Below are 13,340 nucleotides of genomic sequence, written 5' to 3'. Positions count from 1 at the left end.
GTACAGATACCTATTTTAAAGGAAAAATTGTATCTAAATAGTGCACATTAGTTATTTCGTAACTTCAAGAGAAAAAGACTATTAACACTTGCCTTTTTTATATTCATACTCTTTCTAAATTTGCATGCTTTTGTTTGTAACAGTTAGATGAGATGTGAATGTCAAATGCCAGTATATATATATATATATATATATATATATATATATATATAACTTCTCTCTATATCAGTCATTTTTTAATTATAATAGCTGATATTTATTATCATTTTCGATCATAGTTATTTGAAAAAATTAATGATCACTTTTTTTGGAAAACTAATTAAATAACTATAAAATAATGTTGAGACCGTAAAGGGACCCTTCATTATCTAATGTGTGTGTGTATATATATATATATATATATATATAAAACTATAGTTGGAGAAAGGTTTGATGTTGTAAATTGGTTTTTGGCTGAAAAGGTGCGTGTCAAAGGAATTTCAAATGATGTTTGTGTTTTTCATAGTAGTAATGTATAGGAGGGTAAGTTGGAATCTTGAAAGATCAAATTTGATTTAAAAGCAAAACATATTGCAATTCCAAAAAACGGAGTCATGAATAAGATAGTGCATATGCAAAATTTACCTAACTTGAGAGATAGAGAGATCGTAAATTGAATATAAAAGCATGGAAGTCGAAGTTGTAGGCCCCTATGTGTATGTTGTACACTTAGGGACCCCTTTGCTTGCTTTTTGGGACATGTAAGACAGCCAACCGCACAAGCTTGGGCTGAGCCAACTTTCATCACAAGAAGAGTTATATGAGGCGGAAGTTCCACGTTGTAGTATTTTTGCAATTCAAAAAGCCAGTACGTTTTCGGTCTCAACCCCGCCTCATACTTCTCAACCTATTCGACTCCCTGGTTATAGTTAATTAGCTTGTTTGATCAATTATATGATATTCTTTTCGCTCTTGTAAACCTATAACATGAAAAACAAGATAATTAACTTACTTTCATGCACTATCAAAAGGATAGCATAATGCACTAAGCAACCCCACCTCATACTCTTGCTTCTCAACCTATTTGACTCGTTGGTTGTAGTTAGTTAGGTCATTTGATTAGTTATATAATGTTCTTTTCGCCTTGTAAACTTTAACATGAAAAACAAGATAATTAACTCACTTTCATACACTATCAAAAGGATAGCACGATGCAATAAACTCCTGTTCTCCTGCTATGCGCACATAGCAAGGTTCAGGAAGGAAAGAGCTGAATCATAAAAATAATTTTATCCTATATTTCTGTAAAATGTTGTTTCCACATCTCAAAATATGTGTCATCTAGGTTACCACTTTCATACATCATCTTTGTATAAAAGTTAAATAAAGGCAAGTCTGTGCAGTAAAGCTCCCACTATGCGCAGGGTGTGGAAAAGGACTCCACCATAAGGATGTATTGTACGCAATCTTACTGAGTTAAAAGTATAAAAGTTAAATGTTGAATGATAATGAAGATTTTGGTTTATGATGCATCATGTTAAATGAAGTGGGAGAGTTGTCTGAAATATTTCAGTGGAAAGATGAGGTCCCAAGAGAGCTACCAGACTGGGAAGAAAAGAGAGAAGCAGCATTTAGTTGTCTGCTCTATTTCTTTATGTTGTCAGCTTTTCAGATATTTGTGGCATTGATCTTGGTAATGCTGCACTCAGAAAACTGGGGAGCTATGCTAAATGCCATTAAATAGTAAATACTTTATTTTAAAAGGAATGTCATTAAATAGTAAAGGCCATAAAGATGTGTGGACTCACTAATAAAAGTAGGATTAAAAATGAGACTATTCGAAAGAAGATGAGAGTGACTTTGGTGGAAGAAAAAATGTGGAAAGTGAGGTTGAGATGGTTCAGACATTTGATGCCCTACTACAGAGGTGTGAAAGGCTAACGATGAATGATTTTAGGCGAGGTAGAGGACTAGAGGTAGGCCGAAGAAATATGAAAAGGAGTTGATTAGATAGGACATGGAGTATTACAACTTAAGGACTTCATGACCCTTGATAGGAAAGTGTGGACGATGCGAATTAGGGTAGATGGTTAGTGGGTAGGAGTACGCTCTGACTAGTAACTAGTAGGGAGGAGTGCTTTGTTTGTGGTTGTGCCTAGTGGTATGTGTATGTCTACTAGTTCCTTATTTCGTGGTGTGTTTTGCTGATACTTGTATTTCGGATATATAGTTTATAGTAGTACTTAGTGGATGCCTGGTTTCTTTTATTATTTAGTAGTGTGCTATTCCTTTAGCCGTTTGTTTTTATGATTTTTGTTTGTTTATTTGCTATACTGTTAGTTGTCCTATGCCGGAATCTATCAGAAACATCCTCTCTACTTCATCTGAGGTAGTGGTATGGACTGCGTACACTTTACCTTCCTCAGGTCCCACTTTATGGGAATACACTGGCAATGTTGTTGTTATTGTTTCAATAAAAATGATTTGTTTGACTTGATATAGAGTTTAAGAAAATAAAGAAGATTTTTTAATCTTATAGTTTTAAATTAAAATTAAGTCAAATGTATCAAAATATCGTTTAATCTTATGATCTTAAATATGTCACGTAAGAAATTGGAAATTAAAGTGTTGTCAAACAAAAGGAAAGAACTATTCATTTTGAAACGGATTAAAATGAGAAGTAAGTCATTCTTTTTTAAACGGGGAGAATACTCTCTTATCATTTGTAAAAGAGTTTATCAAAAAAGCTTACCCTTTCGAGCACTATTACAACAACCATCTCCAGCAATATTGATCTCCATCAGCACTGATAGTGAAAGTGGTGTGACTTGATGATGGTGGTTCATGATCTTCTTTGATTTGCTTTGCCTTTTTTCCTCCTCTTTTGTCTAGGTCATTGTTATATTCGGGCAGAATAAGCAATACCATAAAGCAAAAATAAATAAGAACAAGACACACAGATTTACGTGGAAATCCTTGCGGGAAATATCATAGATAGAGGAGGAGAATTTTCATTATAATGGAGAGGAGTACAATGGTAAGACGAAAGTCTCAATAACGTATATTTATTACGTCCAAAACCGACCCACTAAATGCACATATATAATACATGCGTACAAATAAATCCTAAGTCCAAAAATCACAAACATGGGTTGCACCGCAAACTTTTCAGGACTGAATCTGGGTCACAAACTCTAACAGTCACTTCTTAGTTTCTTAGACTTGCTAATAAGGTTAACCTTTTTTCGTTTAAATTTATTTGTCTGATTATGATTTGATTTAATTTTTTTTTTTCTTAAAAAGAGAGTTTTGAGAACTAGCTTTTGGTATGCGGGGGGGTAGAGGAAGGGTTGGATCATAAGGATCTATTATATGCAGCTTCATCTTATATTTCTGCAAGAGGTTGTTTTCACTGGTTGAATCATGACCTCCTAGTTACATGACAACAACTTTAAAAATATTTAAATCTTGTGGCCTTAAATTAAAGATATGTGTAATGTATTAAAATATTCTTTAATCTTGTATTTTTTCAAACATGTTGCATGAAAAGCTATAATTACGAGTTGTCACAAAAAAAAAACAGACATTCGTTTTGAAATGAATTAAAAAAGAAAGTAAGATAAATAAATCAAAACGATGAAAATAGTAGGTCTTTTGTTGGAGGCAGGGGCAGAGCTACTCTTTGCCAAGGGGGTTCGTTCGAATCCCCATCGGCGAAAAATTATGCTATATATGCATGGTTAAAATTATTTTATATATATATATATATATATATATATATATATATTAGATGTTGAACCCCTTCGGTTAGTTTATATGTTCACTTATGAACCCGTTAGTGAATATTCTGATTCCGCCACTGGTTGGTTGGAGGGGATAATAGTGTTAGATTTGAAGTAACATGTACTAATTCAACTAATTTCTGGTATATGCCTTGTTCCTTTCCCCTTTGCCTCATGATTAATACTGTTTGCTCAGACAGATGTACTATTTTGTGTTTAATGTGACTAATAACAAAGTTTTAACTTGTGACTGGTATGATTATGTATAACATATTCTTGTGGTCCGGGTCATTTTTTAGTACATCAAAGTGTATCTTTTTTTCTTTAATCTGTGAAACACAATGTGTGTGTGGCAGATTAATGGGTGGATACAGTATATGATACTGTATGTTTGGTTGTTCTTTTGTTGTAGGGTTTCACTGTTGATAAAACTCTAAAAATTGCATTGGGAATGTCAAAATTAGCAAATTGTACCCTCCGGAGCAGGGCAAAAACAAAACTTTTAGCTAGTGCTTGGTCGCAAATTTTCAAATATTTTTGACAAGTCATTTTTTAGTGAAGTTTCACGATGTTTTGATCATAGTATATGAGAAATATATTTCACTTTGAAAAATTCCCAAAAAATGAAATTGGCCCAAAGTACTTGAGAATTTGGATTATTCGCCAAATAATGGAAAGTTATATGGCCAAACACTATTTGTCAAGTTTTTTCTCAAAAATCACTTGGAAAATCTATGGCCAAACGGGTCCTTAGAGCTTGTTTGGTTCAAATAAAGTTATCCTGAGATTAATTATTCCACAGTGTGGGATAAAAATAACATTATAATCCTCGAATAATTAATTTCGACATTAGTTATGATCTCTTATTCTTTGTACCAAACGAGTCCCAAGGCTTAAGGAAAAATCAAAAACTTTATACTATTTCATATCCTTAGCTTTTTCTTTATGGGCAAAATTTACTCTGGCTGTTTGAATCTGTTTCATTAAATATTTCACAAGAATGTTGTTTTGCTTCTTCACTACTCATACAGGCTTGATGGAGTTAAGCTGTATCGAGGAAATCGTTTTGTCTACTCACTTAAGACCATTCGTGATCCCCACTTCATTCCTATTCCATTCCTCTCGACTCGCAACCACAATAGTCGTACAGTCGAATAGTTGAGTTAGACTGGGGATAACGGTTGAACTATCAAAGAGGTCCGCTACCAAAGAATTAGGAGCTATAACATTCATAAAAGAAAGAAAAGACCAAGCAGAAACTATGAGAACTAGAACTCGAAAGGAGGAGAGACATTGGAAGCCAGAAAAGCTGATCCAGGAGGTCACGACTCACGAGTTTAAGCCTTGAAAACAGTCTCTTGCAGAAATGCAAGGTAAGGCTATACACAACAAATTCTTTTAGTCGGTCCCTTTTTGAACCATGCATATAATCAAAAGGTTTAATGCATCGGACTGCCCTTAATACTGTAAGGCCTTTCATTTATGAGATTATACACTAACATGCATGTATAGAGGAACAAAAGAGAAAAGTTGAATGCACTATTGACATTAAGCAAAAACCCAATCAGACACCTAAAGACAATAAACAATAAAAACAAAAGACATAACATTACAAAAATAGGGCCATAGAGTCATTAAAAGCCTCACAAAATGTCAATTTTGTCATATGCTTTTGGGGACACTTATGACAATTTGATATTTTTCTCTGAAGTGAACTCTAGTGAAACCCTTCCACAAAAACAAAACTAGTCAAACTTGAATCAACTGTACAGTATCTTACCATTGTTTTTTTTGGTTTCCATCCGGTGTCCGATCCCCGCATTGGAGCCCGACTAATTTGGATTCGCATTGGATAGGACCCCATTCGAGGGGTAGCGCTCCCAACAGAGTTTTCTCCATACCCAAGGTTGAACCCCTGATTCAGAGTGGAACAGCCCCATCTGCTGCACCACAACCCATGTTGGTGTATCTTACCATTGTTAACAATCAACAAATCACCCATCTCTTTGCACTCACAAACAAAACAAAACAAAAAAATGAAAAATCACCCTAATAAAAAAAACATATGGAGTAGAAAGACCTTTACTTAATGTTTACATCATACTAATGAATATGTAACACGAGTTTCAACCGTAGTACATAACATACTCTGGAGATGGCCAAACTCAAAATATAACTTTTTATACATCAATGATCAAATAGAAACAAAGTTTAACCCTAAAAAAGGGTCCGGAGATTGTAGAATATGCGCAAATCTTATCCTATCTTGTAGAGGTAGCGAGGCTATATTTGAAAGACCCTCGGCTCGAGCTTAACCATAGTTATCAGTACATAGTGTTCTTTAATTTATACATTGGGTATGAGTTCTTTTTTAATCAGAAAAGAACATAGCATTAACACACCACCCCAGATGGTGCCAATGCAAGATAACCTCTATATTATTTCTTCCTTTTCAACTTATTTGTCTTTTTAATTTGTTTCAAAAGAAAGTCTCCTTTCCTTTTTTGGCAACTCCATTGAACTTACTCACGCGTCATATTTATGATCACAAGACTAACGAACATTTTGGTATATTCTAATATCTTTAGTTTACGACACAGGAATCAAAAATCTTCTTTACTTTCGTAAACTTCGTGTCATGTCAGAACCAAATAAACAAGTTGAAATAGAGAGGGTAACTTTCCATGTATCATGTTTATGGCCATAAGATTAAAGAATACTTTAATACATTCTAAAATCTTTAGTTTACCACCACAGGAATAAAAAATTTTCTTTACTTGCGTAATCTTCGTGTCATGTCAGAACCAAACAAATATCTTTAGTTTACGACCACAAAAATCACAAATCTTCTTTACTTGCGTAATCTTCGTATCATGTCGAACCAAACAAACAAATTGAAATAGAGAGGGTATTATAATACACAAATCTCAACACATTTGTCATGAGGTAATATAGTACTAGTATTAACCAGTAGGCAAAAGGGATATGGATAAAGCAAAAAACCAAATAATCCAGAAAAGGCAGAAACTGTTTGACTTGGTACATGTTAGTACTACAAATCATCAACACACTATATGTCTATATCCCTTTTATCACAAAACTAGTTAGTAGTTGTCATAGCAAGTCTAAGAAAGAAACTATAAAAAGAGACCCTAAAGGCCTAAACAAAAAGAAAATCATTCACCATCATTATTAACAACACCTTTTTCACTGCTGGAGGTTGTTGTTGTTGTAGTATTTTTGCTCAAAAGAGTAAGCTTTTTTGATGAACCTTTGCATAGGCTAACAGGGTATTTAATGGCATTTAGCTCTAGTTTTCTCAATGCAGCATTACCAAGATCAATGCCACAAATATCTGAAAGCCTGACAAGATAAAGCAACACATCTGAGAGCTCTTCACCTAAATGTTGCTTCTCTTTTTCTTCCCAGTCTGGTAAACCTCTTGGGACCTCACCTTTCCACTGAAATATTTCAGACAACTCTCCAACTTCACCCACCTGATATTAATATTAAAAAGTAAAAAAAAAAAAATTGTCTCATTTTCAAAAAGTTGGAATTGATTGTGTGAATCTTGACTCACCATGTAAACTAATTTAATGCCAATATTATGCAAATACATATATAGAAAGGCTATGTTGCTCCGACTCGTCGAAAATGTCAATGGGTGCATGTCGGACTCGCCAAAAATAGTGCATTTTCAAAGAATTTAACACGGGTGCGGCATCGAAAGTGAAAAGTCCGCATAACTTAGAAAGTATTTAGAAGTATGTGGTTATTACACTATAAGTAGTACAACAACGATATATCCAAAGCTATGTTGCTCGGACTCTTCAAAATGAAGAATCCACTCAACTTAGATAGAAAGTATTTAGAAGTGTGAATCAGAATAAGCAAATACCACAATCTTCTTCATCATCACCAAGTTATTTATTCACTAATTAAGACACTATATGTGGTTATTACAGTATAAGTAGTACAACAACAATATATCCAGAGTAGGGTCTCGGGGTATGCAAACCTTATCTCTACCTCATAGGAAGTAGAGAGGTTTTCGATAGATCCTCGGCTCAAAAAAAATAGTCCACAGCAGTCTCAAAAAGACGTGAAGAAAGTACAAGAAACAATATATAATAACAGTTAGTAACAGAATAGAAACATCAATTGGCAATAGTGCAAAAAAGGATTATACTTTACACAATAACAAGTTGAGTAATTATAAAATCAATGCTATGTTATACAAGATAAAAGTGTATATGCTAACTAACTGCAAAGCTATAATGACATTATGGGGAACATAAAATCATATGAAGATTATAAGTGCTATGCCTTGTTTGGTGGGGAAAAAACAAAGCTTTTTTTAGAAATCCTCCACAATGACTCAAAACTGGGAAACATTTCTAGTTTCTATGAAACAAACAGAGAACTCTTTGTTCCATGGTTTTGTCTAAGGAAAATTAGTGATAGAGTTGGTTTTTACCTTACAAGACTATAACTTTCACCGAAGGGACCTTTGGAGAAACTGGTAAAGTTGCTGCCACGTGACCAGGAGGTCACGAGTTCAAGCATTCGAAACAGCCTCTGACAGAAATGCAAGGTAAGGCTGCGTACGATACACCCTTGTGGTGGGGCCCTTCCCTGGACACCACGCATAGCGGTAGCTTTAGTGCACCGGACTGCCCTTTTAAGACTATAACTTTCACTCGTATACATTAAACTACTCACCATAATACATGAACAAACACTCAAACTTGATTTCAACAGAAAGATAAACACTAACGGTGAGAGCACACATCTAAACACCTCAGGCAACTAAACGCTCCAACACGTCCATACTTGGTCTCGTGGACACCTGCACTGACATAACATAAAAATTTTGGAGGTGTCCAGCTAGTCATTCTGTAAGTTGAAACCGACATGGCATAAAGACGAATTCGAAGTGTCTAGATGTGCACTCTCAAAGTTAGAGTGCTCACTTGCCCGTTAACGTCAAATTTAAGTGTCTGTTTACGAATTATACCTTACTAATTCCATTGAAAAATACAACTATCCTTTGAAATCAACTAAGATATAAGAAAAAAGTACTAATCTTTAAACACAAAACCCACCAAAAAAGGAACCAAAACTGGCATAAAGGCTGAGCCATTGAGCAAAAAGATAGAAGCTTTTCCTCAAAGTTATCAAGAAAATACATCAAAATCACCAAGAACAGCAAAAAATACACCTCTTTTTTTTTTTTTTTTCTAAAGTTTATTATAAACATGATACAACAAAACCCATAAATGTATACAACAGAAAGAACACACAAAGGACAAAATTGCACTATGTACCAACCCAAACCAACCCCACCCCACACACTAAAAAACAAAAAAGTTTCAATTTTTACAAAAAGGGTATAAAAAAAAAAGTTAGCAGGAGGTGTCATTTCTCCATGGAATTAGTCTAAGGAGCTCAAAAGCTGACTGGACACCACGATTATCAAAACAAAAAAAATAGTTAGTGGGATGTCAAAGGTATCCCAAAATTAATTGAGATGCGTCAAAACTGACCAAACGCCAGAGTTATTTAAAAAAAAAATGCTAGTGGGAGGTCAAATTACATTTGGCACCCTGGAAAGATACCTATATATAGAGAGAAGAGACAAATAATCTATTAGTCGAGGTAAGAGAAAGCTGTCCGACACCACCATTATAAAAAGAATGTATAGCGAGGTGACACGATCTCATGAAATTAGTTTAAATGTGCGAAAGCTAACCCGTATAATACGATTATTAGAAAAAGAAAGGGGTTGTTTTTATATACAAACCAGTGCTAAAAGGAGATTTCTTGGAGTATGAAACTGATCCCAATCTCTTTCTTTAGCAAAATCTGCCATTTTTTTCTGTAACTCTTCAATACTCACTGACCCTTTTCTTCCTCCTTCTTCTTCTTCCTTCACTGATTTTCCCTTCATTTTTTCTTTTTTTTGGGGGGTGATTTTACATAAAATTTTGATTTGTTTGAGGTTTTATTGTAATGGTGGTGGTTTTTAAGGTTTTATAAAAAAGGGGGAATTGGTGACTGGGTAACTTGTTATTGCCGGTTGGTTGAAACTGACACCTCACTTTGTTTTATTTAGTAGTGAAAATTAGTACTCCCTCCGTTTAAACAAGAATGACTTACTTTCTTTTTTAATTCATTTTAAAAAAATGATTTCTTTCCTTTTTTGGTAATATTTTAATTTCAAATTTTCACATGGCATGTTTAGGACCACAAGATTAAAGAACATTTTGGTACATTTGACATAACTTTAATTTAAGGCCACAAGATTCAAAAATCTTCTTTATTTTCTTAAATTTTGTACCACGTCAAAGTAGGTCATTCTTTTTTAAATGGAACGAGTACTAAATTTTTATTTGGGAAAAGGACATGCGGTGATCATTTTTTTAAAAAAAATGGATACAATTTGAAAAGGTGGACAAATGTAACTTGTCGACTAAATTTAATTTTCTTTTTTAGCCATTTGGCCCAATTGGGCACATGCAGTCTTTATACTCTATTGATACACTTTTATACCATATTGATACACTTTTTATAAAAGAGAAAGAAAATTCTATGCAAGTACATGCAGTCCCTATACCCAATTGATACTCTTTTATACCACATTAATACACTTTTATACTACATTAATACACTTGCAGTGTCCATATACTCAATTGATACTCTCTTATACTAGATTGATACATTTTTAGAATGCATGTAGAAATTATATAGAGTCGTATAAAATATGTATCTAAATAATAATTGTAGTTAAAAATTGTATAGAATGTGTAGATCTATTTACTTTTTGACGTTTGACTTGTTTTATTTATAGTTCCACTTTTGGACTTGCAATAATATTGGGGATTGATTTTTAGATTTGGGAAATTGCGGTTAACTATTGAAAAAAGTTGGAGTTAGGTTTTCCATTTTGTGTTTGAGTTGCATTATCTGCTCCTCAAAATTGTATGTATTTGTTTTGATCAAATAAAGTTTCTTATAGTAATTTCACATAGCTTTTTTGATAGTCAATGTCATCATTCCATAAATATACATAATGCATGTTCCAACGTACAACAATTGTAGTTATGTTAATTTAAAAAAAAGGAATAGATTGAAAAAAAAAAGTTGCAAAAAAAAAGTATAAAAACAGTGAAAAAACACAAAAGAGCAGCGATTTTTTTAATAATAGAATGAAACATTGAATTAAAAAAATGAAAAAAAACCGCAAGATTAAAAAGATAAAATGAACTAGCGTTTTTTTTAAATGGAAAAAAACGTGAAGTAACTAGAGAAAATTGAAGGAAAGGTGTCTTTTAAGTCTTGACTGAAGGATTGGTGACATTAACCAACAGATAGGGTCAAACATCATTAGGAAACTTGATTAATTTAATTGTGGACTTGATTAATATTTTCAAAACCTTCTAATCTTTTCAAAAATACAAATCAACCCAACCCACAGCCCTCTTCAATCCTAATCAACCACTCTCTCACTCTAGCTTCTCCTAACCAACAGTTCTGCAAAATTTCTCCCTTCAACCTCCAGCGACAAATAGTCGGGCAAGTTTCTTTTCGACTTTCAACCGTCAATCGACGTGAATACTTCTCCGGCGACAACAACTTCCAGTTCTTCGTCCTTCCATTTTCTTTTTCACAGGTAAAAAATTATGAAGAAACAGAGGAACTTGAGCCAACTACTCTTTTGGTATTGAAATGTGGACTGAATAAAACCCTAATTTTTGGCATTTCTGCATTTTTTCTTCTCGTAGTTGTACTGTTGATTCGAATTTGTTGGTGATTTTTGGTCACAGTTGATGTTCTTAGTGTGTATGTGTGTGTGATATGTTAGTGTTGCTGGGTTGATTTGTTGTTTGTCTTGGTAGAAATGGTATTGCAACAGTTGAAACATCTGATGTAATAGATGAAACATAGATGCAACAGATTAAAAATTTGATGCAACTATGAAAATCTGATGCAACAAGTGAACAATCTAACAGATCATTCATCTGTTGCGACAAACGACTCTTCTGTTTGGAAGAAATCTAAACAATATTGATCCAACAGATAATTGATTAGTGATCTATTTTTATTATTTCCAATGATTTACTCTTCATTTTAAAATCTGATGCAACAGATTAAAAATCTTATGCAACTATGAAAATCTGATGCAACAGGTGAACAATCTAATAGATCATTCATCTGTTTCGATAGACGACTCTTCTGTTTGGAAGAAATCTAAACAATATTGATCCAATAGATAACTGATTAGTGATCTATTTTTATTCTTTCCAATGGTTTACTCTTCATTTTACAATAGATTAGGACTGTTTTTATTCTTTCCAACGATTTACTCATACAGGTCGGTTATCTGTTGCAACAGATAACATACCTGGTGCAACAGATTAGTGATCCATTTTTATTCTTTCCAATGGTTTACTCATCCGTTGCAACAGGTCGGTTATATATTGCAACAGATAAAATACCTGGTGCAACAGATTAGTGATCTATTTTTATTGTTTCTAACGAATTACTCATCCATTACAACAGATCAGTTATGTGTTGCATCAGATAAAATACCAGATGCAACAGATAGTGTTGTTTTTATGGTTCCCATGGATTACTCATCCATTGCAACAAGTCGGTTATATGTTGCAACAGATAACATACCTGGTGCAACAGATTAGTTGTCTATTGGAACTGTTCTATTACTGTTATGCATTAATCAATTATAATCTATGTTATGTTCCTGTTAATTTAAGATAACACGGCTCCCAAAATAAAAAAAATTGAATCAAGTCCAAGTAAAGGAACAAGTGCAGTAGCTCAGCTACATCCACCACTCTATGAGCTTGCTTTACAAGCGTTATCTTAATCAGGAGCAGAAGATAATGAACACGGAGAGGAGGAATCTTTCAAAAGAGATGATCCAAATACTAGTAGTCCTTCCGTCGAAGAGTTGGTCAAAACCTTCAACATTGATCATTACCCTATGAGAATGTAGTGCGATGGTACCACAAATTTAATGGGTGATCTCGTGGTTAAGTCAGTCATGAAAAAATCTTTCGATGCCTTCAGAAAAATACTTCGAGAACAAAAATTGGATTCTTATTTCAGGGAAAGCTGCTTTGGGAAATATCTTGATTTGCCGGAGGACAACAATGCTCGTTTCCAGATGAAAATGGTATATGATCTTCTCAAGCGCACGTTTATGTATGAAAACAAAGATAAGATGGATGAGAGGTGGATAAATTACCGTGGCATGCCTGTTTGTTTTGGTTGGGAGGAGTTTGCCATAGTTACCAGACTAAAATGTTATCCTCCTTCTCCTTCTCAAGTTATACCTACTCTGACCCAAAAAAAAGCACCCCGCACACCCAAAAAAGGAAAAGGCAAGTCGAGTGATCGTGATGACCTGGTGTCCATTGATGGTCCAAGCTTCAAAAACAAAAATCTTATTGAAGCGTTGAAAGGTAAAGGACTTTTAAAGAAGCACAAGCAATCATTGTGCTTAGTTTGGTTTGTACATAATGTTCTTTGGGCGAGACACGTTAACAACAACATAAG

At 33.9% G+C, this 13,340-nt stretch overlaps 1 protein-coding gene across 1 annotated transcript; it reads right to left on the bottom strand.

Moving 5' to 3' along the window:
* Positions 1-6,751: 6,751 nt before the first annotated feature.
* LOC107864480 (dCTP pyrophosphatase 1) lies at positions 6,752-9,911 on the bottom strand. Its single transcript, XM_016710845.2, has 2 exons — positions 9,565-9,911; positions 6,752-7,258 (listed from the first exon to the last, which is right to left on the bottom strand). Exons 1-2 carry the CDS (start codon positions 9,709-9,711, stop codon positions 6,938-6,940), a joined length of 468 nt encoding a protein of 155 aa, XP_016566331.1. The 5' UTR covers positions 9,712-9,911; the 3' UTR covers positions 6,752-6,937.
* Between the last annotated feature and the right edge of the window lie 3,429 nt (positions 9,912-13,340).

The sequence above is a fragment of the Capsicum annuum genome, chromosome 3 (genome assembly GCF_002878395.1).
Source record: "Capsicum annuum cultivar UCD-10X-F1 chromosome 3, UCD10Xv1.1, whole genome shotgun sequence".
NCBI lineage: Eukaryota > Viridiplantae > Streptophyta > Magnoliopsida > Solanales > Solanaceae > Capsicum > Capsicum annuum.
The sequence above is the reverse complement of the archived record's forward strand: the minus strand, read 5'-3'. Positions and strand labels throughout refer to the sequence as shown.

What these genes read in the sequence shown, in the direction of transcription:
- LOC107864480 (XM_016710845.2), bottom strand. Translation starts at nt 9,711, where the DNA reads ATGAAGGGAAAATCAGTGAAGGAAGAAGAAGAAGGAGGAAGAAAAGGG. An exon ending in GAAATCTCCTTTTAGCACTG is followed by an intron (nt 7,259 to 9,564) that starts GTTTGTATATAA and finishes TATTAATATCAG; the next exon opens with GTGGGTGAAGTTGGAGAGTT.